The sequence below is a fragment of the Bufo bufo genome, chromosome 5 (assembly GCF_905171765.1).
Source record: "Bufo bufo chromosome 5, aBufBuf1.1, whole genome shotgun sequence".
Classification (NCBI taxonomy): Eukaryota; Metazoa; Chordata; class Amphibia; order Anura; family Bufonidae; genus Bufo; species Bufo bufo.
Window position 1 is genome coordinate 364,649,636 of NC_053393.1, and position 17,726 is coordinate 364,667,361.

The 17,726-nt window shown below is 44.7% G+C and overlaps 1 protein-coding gene across 1 annotated transcript in view; it reads left to right on the forward strand.

Annotated features, from left to right (window-relative positions):
* Positions 1-15,030, forward strand: part of LOC121001244 (leukocyte elastase inhibitor-like) — a 69,893-nt gene extending 54,863 nt beyond the window's left edge. Inside the window, exons 6-7 of the mRNA XM_040432219.1 lie at positions 13,929-14,096; positions 14,519-15,030. Coding sequence (XP_040288153.1) covers positions 13,929-14,096; positions 14,519-14,869 — 519 coding nt within the window. The 3' untranslated portion in view covers positions 14,870-15,030. The remainder of the gene's footprint in view (positions 1-13,928; positions 14,097-14,518) is intronic.
* Positions 15,031-17,726: the final 2,696 nt, after the last annotated feature.

A 17,726-nucleotide genomic window follows, 5' to 3' on the forward strand; every position in this document is an offset into this window, starting at 1 on the left:
ACTCAATTTGTAGCCATGCATGGTTTTCAGGTTTGCACATTAGAAAAGGATATACCTGTTTTTGCTATTGACTCTGCTCCACTCTCACAGAGATCGCTGAAGGGCATTGTTCACAATATCCGGCTAGCTGTAGGTGACACTTATGTGGAGGATATATCTTGTTTTGTCCTTAACGGATTGCCTTCTCCTCTAGTTTTGGGGTTACCCTGGCTCACTAGACATAACCCCACTATTGATTGGCAAGGAAGGCAAATAAATGAGTGGAGTGACTTTTGTAGAGAGAATTGTCTCACAGCGACTTTTGCAGAGGTGTCTACTAAAACTGTGCCATCATTTCTCTCTGATTTCTCGGACGTGTTTTCCGAGAGCGGTGTTCAGGAGCTACCTCCTCTCCGGGAGTTTGACTGTCCCATTAACCTCATTCCCGGCGCCAAGCTGCCAAAAGCACGCCTCTACAATCTCTCACAACTGGAAAGAATCGCAATGCGAACCTATATCTCCGAGAGTCTCGATAAGGGGCATATTCGTCCCTCAAAATCATCTGTTGCCGCAGGTTTTTTTTTTTGTTAAAAAAAAAAGATGGCTCTCTGAGACCTTGCCTAGATTTTAGGGAGCTGAACCGTATCACGATTCGCGATCCCTATCCCCTTCCTCTGATCCCGGACCTCTTCAACCAAATTGTTGGGGCCAAGGTTTTTTCCAAATTGGATTTGAGAGGCGCGTACAACCTGGTCAGGGTCAGACAGGGGGATGAATGGAAAACGGCCTTTAATACCCCTAACGGGCATTTCGAGAATCTCGTTATGCCTTTCGGCCTGATGAATGCTCCGGCCGTCTTTCAGCATTTTGTTAATAGTATTTTCTACCATTTAATGGGGAAATTTGTATTGGTGTATCTTGATAATATTTTGATTTTTTCCCCTGATGTTCAGACCCATCAGGATCATCTTTTTCAGGTTCTGCAGATTCTGCGGGAAAATTAATTGTACGCCAAGCTGGAGAAATGTCTTTTTATGGTATCGGAGATTCAATTTCTGGGTTTACTCCTCTCTGCTTCTGGCTTTCGCATGGATCCGGAGAAGGTCCGTGCTGTACTTGAGTGGGAGCTTCCTGAGAATCAGGAGGCATTGATGCGCTTTCTGGGTTTTGCGAACTATTACAGAAAGTTAATTTTGAATTATTCCTCTGTTGTCAAACCCCTCACTGACATGACAAAAAAGGGGGCGGATTTTTCCTCTTGGTCGGAGGAGGCGCTTGCAGCTTTTTCTAAGATTAAAGAGAGTTTTGCGTCTGCTCCCGTCTTGGTGCATCCCGATGTTTCCTTACCTTTTATTGTTGAGGTGGATGCTTCCGAGGTGGGTGTGGGTGCGGTTTTGTCCCAGGGCCCTTCTCCTGCCAAATGGCGACCCTGTGCCTTTTTCTCTAAAAAACTCCCCCCGGCAGAGAAAAACTATGATGTGGGAGATAGGGAGTTGTTGGCCATCAAGTTGGCTTTCGAGGAATGGCGCCATTGGTTGGAGGGGGCCAGGCACCCTATCACCATTTTTACCGACCATAAGAATCTGGCATACTTGGAGTCGGCCAGGTGTATGAATCCGAGGCAGGCCAGATGGTCTCTGTTCTTCTCCAGATTCAATTTTGTTGTTACATTCCGCCCTGGGATCAAAAATGTGAAGGCTGATGCTCTCTCTCGCTGTTTTCCGGGAGGAGGAAACTCCGAGGACCCAGGTCCCATTTTGGCGGAGGGGGTAGTTGTTTCTGCTCTATATTCTGATTTGGAGGCCGAGGTCCAGGCTGCCCAGACTGAGGCACCTGCCCGTTGTCCTTCTGGGAAGTTGTTTGTGCCTCCTGAGCTACGTCACAAACTCTTCAAGGAGCATCATGATACTGTTCTTCCTGGAAATTGGGTCCCAAGTTTATTGGGCCTTATAAAATCTTGTCAGTCATCAATCCTGTTGCCTTCCGTCTTGATCTTCCACGGGTTTGGAAGATACATAATGTATTTCACAGATCTCTCTTAAAACCATATGTCCAGCCCACGGTACCCTCCTCTTTGCCTCCTCCTCCGATTTTGGTTGATGGCAATCTGGAGTTTGAGGTTTCCAGAATTGTGGACTCTCGCATTGTCCGCGGTTCTCTTCAGTACCTCGTTCATTGGAAGGGTTATGGTCCTGAGGAGAGGATGTGGGTTCCGATGTCGGACATTAAAGCCACTCGCCTCATCAGGGCATTTCATAGGGCTCATCCTGAGAAGGTGGGTCCTGGGTGTCCGGAGTCCACCCGTAGAGGGGGGGGTACTGTCACTACCAGAGCTTTGAGACGTTCTCACAGCTCTGTTTCTCCACCCCTGTGATGATGTCACTACTAGAGCTTGGAGGAGTTCTCACTGCTCTGTTTCTCCGCCCCTGTGATGAGGTTTTTACTTTCTGTTTCCTTCCTCCCAGCTGTTCCTCCTGTGTTTGATTTCCCTGCCTTTAAATCACCCCTCCTCCTTTTGTAGGGTGTGGATTATATTTCTCATTTGAGTTGTAGCTCTTGCTTGAGTATCTTCACTTGTAAGCTATCATTTCACTGGACCTGTGTTCTGCTGCAGCAAGTACTCCGGATATTGCCAGCTGTCTTTGGATCCGTCTTCTCTGCTGCTGCAGCTCCTTCAGCTAAGTGTGCAGACATTGTAGTGTATCTGTTTATTTTCTGACTGGATCTGAGGCGACCACGGTTCCCTCCATATACTGAGCAGGGTACCGGTGGCCGTGCCCCTTCCACTATTGTAGGGGTTACAGTGGTCATCAGTCTTAGGTACGCGGGCATGCCTCGTTCCACCATTTGGATCCGGGCATGTGCTTTAGCAGCATAGGGAGAGCTTTGAGGGTCTGACAGGGGTCACCCTTTATCCTCCCTAGTTTGGGTCCGGTCAGTAGCTCTATTTACTGTGTATGCTCTTGTTGACAATTACACTGCCAGATCATAGCTAATGAGCGTTCATACAAACGCTGCAGGTGTAATAGGGCCTTAAGATATCTGAAAGACATAAGCAGATAAAGTCTATGCAGCTCCCCCACACTCTGGAAGATGCCTGGAAAATAGATTAATCATAGATTAAGACTCTGTAAAGAGTTGAAACACATCAGATTGGTGTTTGTCCATGACGCCTGAACTTTGATCTTATTTCATACAATAAATTTGGATTTGCTAATGGGAGTACATTGGATGAGGTTCTATCCTAAAACAATACATGTGTAAAAGGCTAACTCAGGCCAAATGTATAATCTATAGGGTCCTTTTACAAGGGCAGGTAATGAGTTGATATTGACTATATAGCATGTAGTTAATAAAAAAATAATGGATGCGCACACATATAAGCAGTAAAACTGAGAAATGGGGATCATTTTAAAATCAAGTGGTACTATACCTACTATTGAGATCAATGGAAGCTTTTAGCGCACATTTTGATCAAACTTGTGTCGGGCCCATCCACCAAGCGTCAAGGTGGCTTCCGCGGATGGGTCCCTATCACTAATACACCGCCTCTCTTGGACTTATCCAAGTCCACATTATCAGGGCAGTGAAGGAACCAGCTACATTTGTACTTAGCTCAGAAGCCTCAGGCAGATGGGCGTATGCTCAGTCTAAAAGAGGCGCCACCCTCAGACAAATATTACAAGAAAATTTAGACTGGCAATTTAGTATGCCAGTCTAAATTTTCTTCTAATATATAGCATGTAGATCAGATAATTGGCTGAAAAAACAGCTGTCTGAATGATTGGATAGTTCATATGGCTGTTTATTTACATTATTGCTGGTAGACGTCTGCTGGCCTTTTACATGGGCCAATAACAGCAAGGAATGTTCTTTTCTGCCAGTAATCAGTCCATGAAGAGGGACCATAACCCGTTAAACCACTGTGCTGTAATACTATGTCACTAGTAAGCCTAGGCAGCTGCTGAGTGGGGTTGGTTTGGAGCTGGGCAATTGTAATGACCGGCGTCACGCAAAGGGAGGGAAATGGGAAGGCCCTGTCCAAGTGAGAGGGAAAGGTGGTGACCCCTGACTCACCTTGCGGCTGGCACCTGACTGCCCTGACGTCCCTAGACGGGTTCCTCACCCATACGCCGATCACGTGCCTAAACCCTGGCTTTCCCTAAGATAAGCCCTATGTAGTGAACGGGGCGGTGGGATCACTAGTCCGCACCACTGACACTAAAAGGAAAACACCAAGGAGAGGACAGACAATACAGACAAACATATAATCCCAGGTGGGCGACAACAGCAGACCACAAAGGCCCAACAGGGATCCGGAGGGTAACGTTCTGGAACAACAACCAGGGAACACAGCTACACAGCTCCAGTGGGTCAGTATAGAAGTCCAGGCAGAAAGCTCTATATCTGGCAACCAGAGAAGTGAGAGAGGGAAATATAAGGAGGTTAGGAGTGCTGGACAAGAAACAGCTGAGGAGAAGAAGCTACGGATCCCTGAGTGAGCCAAAAAGGGTTGCAAGGCAAACCCAGAAAGCTACCATTAAGACACAGCACTATCTTTGTACATAGAACGCACAGCCACCAGCTGTGACTTCCTGACCCCGGGTATAACTGAGTCAGACGTGGCTCTTGACACCCTCGTGACAGTGCCCCCCTTCCACGAGGGGCCTCCGGACACTCAGGACTAGGTCTCTCAGGATGAGAGGCATGAAAAACCCGAACTAACCTGTCGGCATTTACCTCAGACGCTGGAACCCACATTCTTTCCTCGGGACCGTAACCCCTCCAATGCACCAGATATTGAAGAGAACGGCGGACCCGACGAGAATCAACAATTTTGGATATTTGAAACTCTAGATTACCATCCACAATAACAGGAGGGGGTGGCAGCGGTGATGGTTCTAGAGGTGGAACATACTTTTTGAGTAACGACTTATGGAAGACGTTATGAATTTTAAAAGTCTGAGGTAGCTCCAGGCGAAAAGCCACAGGGTTAATGATGGCTACTATTTTGTAAGGACCAATAAACCTAGGACCCAGTTTCCAAGAGGGAACCTTTAATTTAATATTCCTAGTAGATAACTACACACAGTCATTCACTCCTAGGTCCGGACCTGGCGACCGTCTCTTATCAGCCATGCATTTATATTTACCTCCCATATTTTTCAAGTTAGCTTGCACTTTCTGCCATACAGATGAAAGAGATGACGAAAACCGTTCCTCTTTGGGAACCCCAGAAGACCCCCCCTCTTTGAAAGTACAGAATTGGGATGAAAACCATATGCACCAAGAAATGGTGACTTGCCAGTAGATTCCTGACGGCGATTATTTATGGCAAACTCGGCTAACGGTAAATATGATGACCACACCTTTTGGTTTTCAGACACAAAACATCTTGGATATGTCTCAAGGTTTTGGTTGGTATGCTCAGTCTGTCCATTCGACTGAGGATGGAAAGCTGAGGAAAAGGACAAGTGTACCCCCAAACGGGAACAAAAAGCTTTCCAAAATTTAGAAATAAACTGGGACCCCGTGAAGCTTCACGATTTCACTGATGAATACCTGAGTAAGAGTCTTAGCATTAGGTAGTGCGGGTAACGCAATGAAGTGTACCATTTTGCTAAACCTGTCCACTACTACCAAGATAACTGTTTTACCTGCAGACAAAGGTAAGTCAGTGATAAAATCCATTGACAGAAGTGTCCATGGCCTATTGGGAATAACAAGTGGCAATAAAGAGCCTGCAGGACGTGTATGAGAGACTTTTGCGCGCACAAGTAGAACAAGAAGACACAAAATCCATTACATCCTGACGCAACCTTGGCCACCAAAAACGACGAGACAATAGCTCCAAGGTTGCTTTACTACCCGGGTGCCCAGCAAGTGCCGAATTATGATGTTCCTTTAATAATTCGAGACACAGGTTTAACGGTACAAACAATTTCTCTGAGGGGCAAGAGACCGGGGCGTCCCCCTGGGCCTCTAACACATTCCCCTCCAGAACAGAGTGTACCGCAGAGACAACCACTCCTCTTTGTAGAATGGGTACCGGATCACTCACATTACCCCCTCCAGGGAAAACAACGAGATAATGCATCTGCCTTGGTATTTTTTGCCCCAGGACGATAGGTAATAACAAAGTTAAACCTGGTAAAAAATAGCGACCACCTAGCTTGTCTAGGGGTGAGACGCTTAGCTGACTCGAGGTACAGAATTTTTTTGTGGTCCGTAATCACAGTGATGGGGTGGATTGCCCCCTCTAAAAAGTGACGCCATTCTTCAAACGCAAGTTTAATAGCTAATAGTTCCCTATTGCCAATATCATAGTTCTTCTCTGCTGCAGATAGTTTTTTAGAAAAGAAAGCACAAGGACGCCATTTGCCAGGAGACGGACCCTGAGACAGCACAGCCCCCACTCCCACCTCTGACGCATCTACTTCAACAATAAAAGGCTGGGAGACATCAGGTTGGATTTGTACAGGTGCCGAGGTAAACCTCTCTTTTAGACAGGAAAAAGCAATTTTAGCGGCGTCAGACCATTTAGAAAAATCAGTCCCCTTCCTAGTCATGTCAGTAAGGGGTTTTACAATCACCGAATTATTTTTAATGAACTTCCTATAGAAATTTGCGAAGCCCAAGAACCGTTGCAGTGCTTTGAGGTTCTCAGGAAGATCCCAATCTAAAATTGCCTGGACCTTTCTAGGATCCATACGGAAACCTGAAGCAGATAATAAATACCCTTGGAACTGTATTTCCTGAACGGCGAAGACACACTTTTAAATTTTAGCATATAATTTATTCGTCCGTAGGACCTGCAGCACCTGTCTGACATGCACCTCATGTGTTTTCAGATCAGACGAATAAATTAAAATATCATCTAGATATATCACCACAAACCTGCCGATAAGATGACTAAAAATGTCATTAACGAAATGTTGGAAGACAGCAGGAGCATTGGTCAGACCGAAAGGCATGACTAGATTTTCATAATGCCCCTCAGGGGTGTTAAAAGCTGTCTTCCACTCATCCCCTTCCTTGATACGAATCAGATTGTAGGCCCCCCTAAGATCAAGTTTGGAGAACCACCTAGCACCCGCAATCTGATTAAACAGGTCAGGAATGAGAGGAAGAGGGTATGGGTCTCGGATGGTTATCCGGTTTAATTCGCGAAAATCTAGGCAAGGACGCAGGCCCCCATCTTTCTTTTTAACGAAGAAAAACCCTGCAGCCACGGGTGAAGAAGAGGGTCTGATGTGTCCCTTAGCCAAGCTCTCGGAGATATAATCTTTCATGGCTTGTCTCTCCGGACCCAAAAGATTATATAACCTGGTCTTGGGTAATTTTGCACCGGGAATCAGGTTAACCGGGCAATCATAAGGACGGTGAGGTGGTAACTTCTGGCAACCCTTTTCAGAAAAAACGTCCTCAAAGTCCGAAACAAATGTAGGTAGGGTAGCTATGGAGGCGACTAAGCAATTGCTATTTAAGCAATTTTCTCTGCAATGCTCACTCCACTCCAATATCTCCCTGGCCTGCCAATCCACCACTGGATTGTGCGCTACCAACCAGGGAAGACCCAACACCACAGGAGTGGGAAGCCCCTCCAGAACATAACATGAAAGCAACTCGTTATGGTGGTTCCCTACCCGAAGGTGTAAGTTATGGACAATGTGAGTGAGGTTTCTCTGAGACAGAGGAGCAGAATGAATAGCGAATATGGGAATAGGTCTCTGTAGCGTACAGAGAGACAAACCCATAGTGTGGGCAAAATGGGCATCTATCAAATTTACTCCTGCTCCACTGTCTAGAAAAAAAGAAATAGTCTCTGTCTTAATACCAAAAACAACAACCGCTGGCAACACAAATTGCGATGTTCGTATGGAGGAAACGTATACCCCCCGGCTGACATCCTCCACACAGCCTGGGGTTAGTAGTTTTCCGACGGTTTTTTGTTTTTGAGAAAGGAAGGACAGACATTAATAAAATGACCCCTCTCCCCACAGAAAAAACAAACCCCACGCCTACGGCGAGCCTCAGGAGGATGGACCTGATGAGTAGTTCCTCCTAGCTGCATAGGCTTGTCTAAGTCCGTACAGACTAACTGCTGCTTGGGAGGGGTTACCAATTGCTCCGGTTTTTTCAATCTGTCCCTAAGACGTCTATCTATTCTGATAGAAAGGGACATAACTGCATCAAGGGAAAAGGGAGTCTCATACAGCGCAAGTGCATCCTTAATCCTTTCGGATAACCCAGAGCAGAACTGACTCCTGAGAGCCGGGTCGTTCCACTGGGTATCCGTAGCCCACCTACGGAACTCTGAGCAATACTCCTCTGCTGGCCGCTCTCCCTGTCGGAGTCTCCGTAATTTCGACTCAGCCAGTGCGACTCGGTCAGGGTCATCATATATGAGACCCAAGGCCCCAAAAAATTCATCCACTGACCGGAGAGCCTGGGAATCAGTGGGTAAAGAGAACGCCCAGGATTGCGGGTCCCCCTGCAGCAGGGGAATAACAACCCCCACCCGCTGTTCTTCATTACCAGAGGAGTAAGGGCGCAGCTTAAAATATAATTTACAGGCCTCACGGAACGTCACAAATTTGTCCCTCCCCCCAGAAAATCTGTCAGGAAGAGCAACCTTGGGTTCCGCAACAACCTGGTTACCAGTAGCAACCGCTGGGCTTGCGGTCTGTTGCAATTGCTGCTGTTGCTGGAGGACCGACGCCTTCAATCCTGCCACCTCCAAAGACAGGCCTTGAAGTTGCATTGACAAAGCAGAAATTGGATCCATACTGGATTCTAAGTAGGTAGAAAGAAAAAGTTATTTTCATTTTTTTTTTCTTTTACCTACACAAAATAAGGGCCAGATATAATGTAATGACCGGCGTCACGCAAAGGGAGGGAAATGGGAAGGCCCTGTCCAAGGGAGAGGGAAAGGTGGTGACCCCTGACTCACCTTGCGGCTGGCACCTGACTGCCCTGACATCCCTAGACGGGTTCCTCACCCGTACGCCGATCACGTGCCTAAACCCTGGCTTTCCCTAAGATGAGCCCTATGTAGTGAACGGGGCGGTGGGATCACTAGTCCGCACCACTGACACTAAAAGGAAAACACCAAGGAGAGGACAGACAATACAGACAAACATATAATCCCAGGTGGGCGACAACAGCAGACCACAAAGGCCCAACAGGGATCCGGAGGGTAACGTTCTGGAACAACAACCAGGGAACACAGCTACAAAGCTCCAGTGGGTCAGTATAGAAGTCCAGGCAGGAAGCTCTATATCTGGCAACCAGAGAAGTGAGAGAGGGGAATATAAGGAGGTTAGGAGTGCTGGACAAGAAACAGCTGAGGAGAAGAAGCTACGGATCCCTGAGTGAGCCAAAAAGGGTTGCAAGGCAAACCCAGAAAGCTACCATTAAGACACAGCACTATCTTTGCACATAGAACGCGCAGCCACCCGCTGCGACTTCCTGACCCCGGGTATAACGGAGTCAGACGTGGCTCTTGACACCCTCGTGACAGCAATGCTCCATGAAAGGTATGGAAACCTAACAGGGCAAATCTAGCATGGTAAATAAGACAAGATAAAACGGTTACTCTGCTTACAATGTAAACCACTTTATTCTTCACTTACTCCAAGGAGGGAGAGGGACACAGACCAACAACCAGACTACAGGGGAGAGGGGCAGAAACAGTTAAAGGGTTGTTCCATGCTAACAGTTTATGCACAGGATAGGGGATAAATGTCTGATCACTGGTGGTCCGATCACTGGGGCCCATGTTCTTTGTTTGAATGGAGCATCAGACACGCATGTATTTCTTCCTCTTCCTACAGTTCTGGAAGTTCTGGCCAAATTGAGGAAGAGGTTGTATGGATGGACACTACATGACAGTGGATGCACTGGAGCCCAACTCCATACTGCAAATAAGCCATGTGCCAGTACCGCAAACAGAGAAGCCGTGCCGCACATAGACTGAGTTGCCCTTTACTGTACAATTAAAGGGCTCTTTACACTTCCCGATGCTTGGGCAGATTATCGCTAACGAGCATTCGTACAAACACTGGTTAGCAATAATCTGCTTGTGTAAAGGTGCTGCCATTTACCCGAAATGCCAAAATGCTTGTTCGTGCGGACACCTAAATCATTGTTTGCCAGCGGCAGATTTTGCTGTCTAAACAGGGCGCATACAACTTAAAGGGAATACTAGAAGCAGGTAGTTAGGCCTCAGCAATGTACTATTATGGCACTGTGATGGCTCCAGCTCAGAAGCTGTGCCCGTGCCACTATTTGGGGATGCTAGCTATATTGCACAGCTGGCACTCCAATCTCAGAGTAAATCTTGTATTAGACAGGCAGGGAAGCATTCCCTCCCGGCAATCGCTTGCTAGCTAGCGGAGGAGACCATTGCTATTACATGCGGCGATCTCCTCCGCAGCATGGGGAGGAATGATTGCTATGCCATCGCTTGTCTCCATATTGTCTAGTGGTTTGGCGGCTGCAGATCACTATTACACAGCACGATCTGCCACCGTCAAACAATGATTTTTAAGTATGCTTAACCCTTTCACGACTGCAATCTGTATATATACGTGATAGCTGCACATGCCCCGTGCAGCTACCACGTATATACACGTTCTGGCAGCTCTTTAATCCAAGCGCTGCAAAGCGCTTGGATTTAAGCTTCTGCCCCTGTCCTGCTGCTGTCACGGACAGCATACAGTGCGGTAATGCCGGCAAGGGGCCAATCAGAGTGGCCCCTTGCCGGCAATCGATCCGATTGGTTAGTCTGTGCAGACTAACCAATCGGATCGCGGCAGTGTTAAAATGCCGGTTTCAGGCTCTGATCTGCGCTCTGCAGATCACAGCCTGAAATCGGTAATGTGTCCTGAAGCCCCCTCTGTGCCCCCTCCTTGTTCATGTCCTGCCCCCGATGCGGTCCTGCCCCGATCTGTGCCCCCTCCTTGTTCTTGTCCTGCCCCTGATGCGGTCCGCCCCCTCCTGCACCGATCTGTGCCTCCTTCGTGTCGATCATCTTATCCTGCCCCCCCGAAGCGGTCCGCCCCCTCCTGCCCCGATCTGTAAGTAAAATGCTGCCCCCCCCTCCCCCGTTTCCAGCGCTGCCCCCTGCCCCCGATGCGGTCCCCCTTGTGTGTGTGTGATGGCGGCGGCTCCATTCCTGAGCCGCCGCCATCAGCAGCGTGTGTCAGCTCTATGCTGACACTGCTGTAACCCCATAGATGCCGCAGTAGCGGCATCCATGGGGGTAATAGAGGGAGGGGGCCCCCTCTCTCTCAACCATCAGGGCTGCTGCGATCGCAGCGCCCGATGGTTGCCATGGTATAGGCGTCCAGTGCTGCCACCTACAGGCATCTGATTGTATTATACTTTGCAATGCAAGAGCATTGCAAAGTATAGTACAACCATCAGCCCCACTGGATCTTCAAGATCCAAGAGGGAACTGATAAAAAAAAAAGTGAAAATAATAAAAGTAAAAATAAATAAATAAAAATGTAAAAAATAAATTTCCTTTTCCTATAAAAAAAACCCCAAACAAACAGAAAACCACACATATTAGGTGTCACCGCGTCCGTAACGACCATCTCTATAAATATATCACATCATCAACCCCGTCCAATAAACACCATAAAAAATAAAAAATGAAAACGGTGTAAAAAAATAAGCCATTTTTGTCACCTTACATCACAAAAAGTGCAACACCAAGCGATCAAAAAAGGCGAATATACCCCAAAATAGTACCAATCAAACCGTTACCTCATCCCGCAAAAAATGAGCCCATATTTAAGACAATCGCCCAAAAAATAAATAAGCTATGGCTCTCAGACTATGGAGACACTAAAACATCATTTTTTTGGTTTCAGAAATGCTATTATTGTGTAAAACTTAAATAAATAAGAAAAAGTATACATATTAGGTATTGCCACATCCGTAACGATCTGCTCTATAAAACTGTCACATGACCTAACCCCTCAGATGAACGCTGTAAAAAAAAAAAAAAAAAAAAACTTTTCCAAAACAGCCAATTTTTTGGCCACCTTGTCCCATAAAGTGTAATAATGAATGATCAAAAAATCCTATGTACCCAAAAATGGTACCAATAAAAACCTCAACTCTTTCTGCAAAAAATGAGCCCCTGCACAAGACTATCTGTAGAAAAATAAAAAACATATGGCGTTCAGAAAACCAATCCAGCAAAATCTGCCTTCCAAAAACCATGCGGCGCTCCTTCTATTCTGCGCCCTGCCGTGCGCCCTTACATCAGTTTACGACCACATGTGGGGTGTTTCTGTAAACCGCAGAATCAGAGTAATAAATATTGAGTTTTGTTTGGCTGTTAACCCTTAATGTGTTAAAGAAAAAAATGTAATAAAATAGAAAATCTGCTAAAAAAGTGAAATTTAGAAATTTCATCTCCATTTTCCTTTAATTCTTGTGGAACACCTAAAGGGTTAATAATGTTTGTAAAATTGGTTTTGAATACCTTGAGGGGTGTAGTTTCTACAATGGGGTCATTTATGGGGTTATCCACTATGTAGGCCCCACAAAGTGACTTCAGACCTGAACTAGTTCTTAAAAAGTGGGTTTTGGAAATTTTCTTAAAAATTTTAAGAATTGCTTCTAAACTTCTAAGCCTTCTAACGTCCTAAAAAAATAAAATAACATTTCCAAAATGATGCCAACATAAAGTAGACATATGGGGAATGTTATGTAATAAATATTTTATGAGGTATCACTTTCTGTTTTAGAAGCAGAGAAATTGAAATTTAGAAAATTGCAAATTTTTACATTTTTTTGGTCAATTTGGATTTTTTTTTTAAAAAGGAGATATATATTGACTCAAATTTATGACTGTCACGAAGTACAATGTGTCACGAGAAAACAATCTCAGAATGGCGTGGATAAGTAAAAGTGTTCCAAAGCTATTACCACTTAAAGTGACGCATGTCAGATTTGTAAATTTTGACCTGGACACTGGGGCATCAATGACCTTTGGTCATGAAAGGGTTAAAAATCAGAATTGCCCAAAGAACGAACGTTTGCTCATTCATCGGGCAATTGATGGCAGTATTAGGCTACATTCAGACTAGCATTTTTGCTGGATCCGGCAGTGTTCAGCAAAACATTGCCAAGACGGATCATGAATTCCATTGAAAGACAATGGGGGACGGATCCGTTTTTTGTTGTGTCAGATTGTGCCAGAGATTGCGTCTTGCTCCGTATCCCAGGACGGAAAGCAAACCGCAGCATGCTCTCTGGTATGAGAACGGAACAGAATGCATTTTGGAGCATTCTGTTCTGTTTTTTTTCCGGTATTGAGACCCTATTATTGTCCCAAATATCAGTCAGTGTAATACAGCCCTAAAGGGAACCTGTCATCAACTTTATGCTGCCCATACTAACTGCAGAATAAAGTAGAGACAGGTGAGTTGATTTCAGCGGTCTGTCATTTATAAGTTAAAAGTAAGTGGTTGACTAGAACCAACATCACAATCATTGCAGACTGGGCCTGGAAAAGAGTCCCGGCCACCTGAGAAGAGTCCTGGTTATTCATGAATTCCTGCTCTCCTGCCCACCTGCTGATGACTGACAGTCTTCTACCTAGTTCTCTCCCTTTCTCTCTAGGAGAGAACTGCCGATCATCAGCAGATGGGTGAGAGAGCAGGAGATTATGAATAACCATGACTCTTCTCAAGTAGATTTGACTCTTTTCAAGGCCTGGGCTGCAATGATTATGATGCTGGTTCTCAGTAGCCACTTACTTTTAGCTCATGATTGACACACCACTGAAATCTGCATTTCTGTCACTAATTTATGCTGCTCTCAGTGAGGTCAGCATAAAGTTGATAACAGGTTCCCTTTTAAGATTAAGATGAGAGTTAGATTAAATTGAACATAATATAACATAAATACATTTTTCTTATGTCCAGAATGAACAAAAACCTGTTAAAATGATGTATCAGAAGAAAAAGCTGCCTTTCAACTACATCCCGGAACTTCGTTGTCGAATCCTCGAGCTCCCATATGTGGGAAACGAACTTAGCATGATTATCCTATTACCAGACAATATCGAAGACGAAACAACTGGTTTACAAAAGGTATGTTAATTTCATGATAATGGAACAAAATATTGCTTTTTGCCATTATTTAGACTGCTTTTGTTATATAAATGTTATTTTTTTTTTCTTTTTTCATATGGCTATGCCCGGAATATTGTAGTCTTCCCAATAGCCACCAGAGCCCACACATTATAGGCAGATATTAATTATTTTCTGCAGCATACTTTGCTGTGTAGACTGGCCAGACTCAGTGAAGTCATCTCATTATCAGTAAGGGGCTCATACACCTTTAATATCTGTAGGTCGAATGCTCGGTAAGCCAACAACTATCTCATTCCATCTCCATGTACATACATACTCATAATTGGAATATTTTTAGGGGGAATTGAAATGAGCCTGTGTGAACATTGCTCAGCTTAATAAAATTAGGATTTAAACACTATATGTAAATTTTGTTGCAGCTTGAAAAAGAAATTACCTTAGAAAAACTTCAGGAATGGACACAACACATGTATCCAATTGATGTACGTGTGCATCTGCCAAAATTCAAATTAGAAGAAAATTACAAGCTGAAATCAACATTATCTGCTCTGGGAATGGTGGATATTTTTGATGCAGCTCGTGCAGATCTATCCGGCATATCAGGATCTCCAAATCTATTCTTATCTGAAGTCATTCACAAGTCTTTTGTGGAGGTAAATGAAGAAGGCACAGAGGCTGTGGCTGCCACGTATGCCAGGACATTGTTTTGCTTGTCCCGTGAAGAGGAATTCAATGCAGATCACCCGTTTCTCCTTCATTCGGCACAATGACACTAAGAACATTCTTTTCTTTGGCAAATACAGCACTCCATAAAAAAGCAAATACTGACAACTCAGCTGCCTAAATATGACGAGCACTCCATTTTATAAGCTTGATTGTGCCATATATCAAAGAAGAAGGAAAATAAAGGAACTATTCTTCTTATAGTAAGGCTTGTTTCTCTGTGTACTTAATGAACTAGAGGTGGCAGTCGGCATTTTCACCAAGACTAGGGCTTCATGAAGAGATTTTACAGCATGACAGCTCCCATAGTTGCAACCCATAAGAATACATTGGACAAGATTCATAAAAACTGTCCAATAAAAAAGATTATAAAATGAAGACTGTGCCATGGTTGATAGTCCATTGGTAGTTGGTAGAGTGTTCTTATGTTAGACAGTTTTCATGAATCTTTCCCATTGACCCTCAAGAACATGCAATTGCATGAGAAATACAGGCAATTTTCACATAAGAAATTTATGGGGTGTAGCAAATCACATACAAATTCGGCAAAGCGCTATTGAAGCTACCATAGGCAAGAAGTGCAACAGTTGAAACTGATTGCGACATCCTGTACACTAACTTTGGAAAGTCTTTTCTTAAAGGAACCTGTCCCTGGGATTTTGTGTATAGAGCTGAGGACATGGGTTGCTAGATGGCCACTAGCACATCCGCAATACCCAGTTCCCATAGCTCTGTGTGCTTTTATGGTGTAAAAAAAAACGATTTGATACATATGCAAAATTACCTGAGATGAGTCCTGTACGTGAGATGAGTCAGGGACAGGACTCATCTCAGGTTAATTTGCATATGTATCAAATCGTTTTTTTTACACCATAAAAGCACACAGAGCTATGGGAACTGGGTATTTCGGATGTGCTAGCGGCCATCTAGCAACCCATGTCCTCAGCTCTATACACAAAATCCCGGTGACTGGTTCCCTTTAAGGTCCAGTGCTATAACAAAACAGCATAGTGATAATACAAGCACAAAAGCTGAACCCACATTATAGCTCGTGGGATGAGGGGTGTGATTGACTGGCCAAGAACAGAGACACCACACAGCCCTCATCATGAAACTTTAGTAACATCCCATCGCCAACCCCCATGACATGATCGTAATGGGCTAAGAATTAACCCCTTAAGAGCAGCCCCTGTAGAATGCATGCAGGCTGCAGCAGACAAATGGAGCAACATTTTTATTAAAAAACAATTCCCAGGACCCAAGGTTTCCCAGCAGAACACTGCTCAGAGCATCACACTGCCTCTGCCAGGTTGCCTTCATCCCATAGTGTATCTTCTGGCCATTTCTTCTCCAAGTAAGGAATGCACATGCACCTGGCTATCTACATGATTTAAAACAAAAAGTGACTGGTCAGACCATGCTTCATCCATTGCTCCTTAGTTAAGTTGTGATGCTCACGTGCCTATTGTTGATGCTTTCAGCAGAGGACAGAGGTGAGCGTAGGCACTATGAACAATTTTCCCCTACACAGCTGTGACCCAGTTATCCGACTGGCACAATTTGGCCTCTACTCCTTGACAGTGCCATTGTAACAAGATAATCAGTGTTATACAATTCACTTGTCAGTGGTTTTAAAATGGATTTCCACATTCTGTTTTTATACAGCTTTTGAAACCAAATCCAGGAACTGATCAAAGAGGACAAGTATAAAGTAATTTCCTCTTTTTGGATCCACTCTTGGCTTTGACTTCATAAACTGCATCAAAAACCTAATACAGAAAACACACTAGAAGCTAGTTTCACATCTCCGCATTGTAATCTGGTAGCCATTTCTGGCAGAGACTGCCAGGGATCGTCAGGAACACAAACTGTAGCATGCAGCCGTTTTTGTCCGGCTGATTTTTATCATTTCTGCTGGATAGCGGCCAGATCTACTCTGGACCCCATTATAGTTAATGTACCCGGCGGGCATTTGGGTTGCATCCGGCAGTGCCACATCTGGAGAATTCCAGCAAGCTGTTCTCTGCCAAGACCTTCTGCCGGAATTGCTCCAGAGATGTGAAACTAGCCTTAATGTTTTTCATTTTTGAGTTGGGTGTTCCAGTGTCTCAGACTACACATTAGTAAAATATCATGAGAATATATTATTGGCATGAGACTGACCTAGTTTATTATTCTGTAGTCATGCCCCAACATTCGCCCCTCTGGGAAAAGCCAAGCTGAGCTGACAGGAGACAAAGCGGCATCCTAACACCACTGGCACCCCCATACAAGTAGTCCTGAGTTAATACCTATAAGATCCATGTGTTGTCTCTAAGCACTCCTGCCATACTGTAAAATCATATAATTATAAGCTGATTGATGGATATATTGTCATTAGAGATGAGCGAATTTTCAAAAAATTCAATTCGGCCGGTTCACCACATTCTTAAAAAATTTGGTTCGATCCGAATTTATTCACGGCAAATTTTGTTAAAAAACGGGTTATTCCTGGCTGCAGAGAGCCTTTATAGTGGTGTAGAACACTGTGCCTTGCAGTAACACGCATAGGGAGTCTACTGAGGTAGTGAAATAATACTGTGAATCAGTGTGACATGCAGATGACAGGCGTCGCTCTTAGAATCACTGCACACTTCACTTATTTGGGCAGTCATGGAGCCAAAACCAAATAACTCAAGTTTGAACTCAGCCTAACAGGTCGATGTTAGCGCCAAGAAGAAGCGCACTCCTTTTACACCGTCATCAGCTGATTCCACATAGATGTCTACAGAACCTGTTCTATTAAATGCTTATTCAAGTAGAGCCCCCCGACAGAGTGGAGAGGGTGTCAGCAGTAAGTTTATGTTGATGTCATTGATTATTTTGCCATTCCTTTGATCCACCAGAAAAATAACCCCCAAAAAA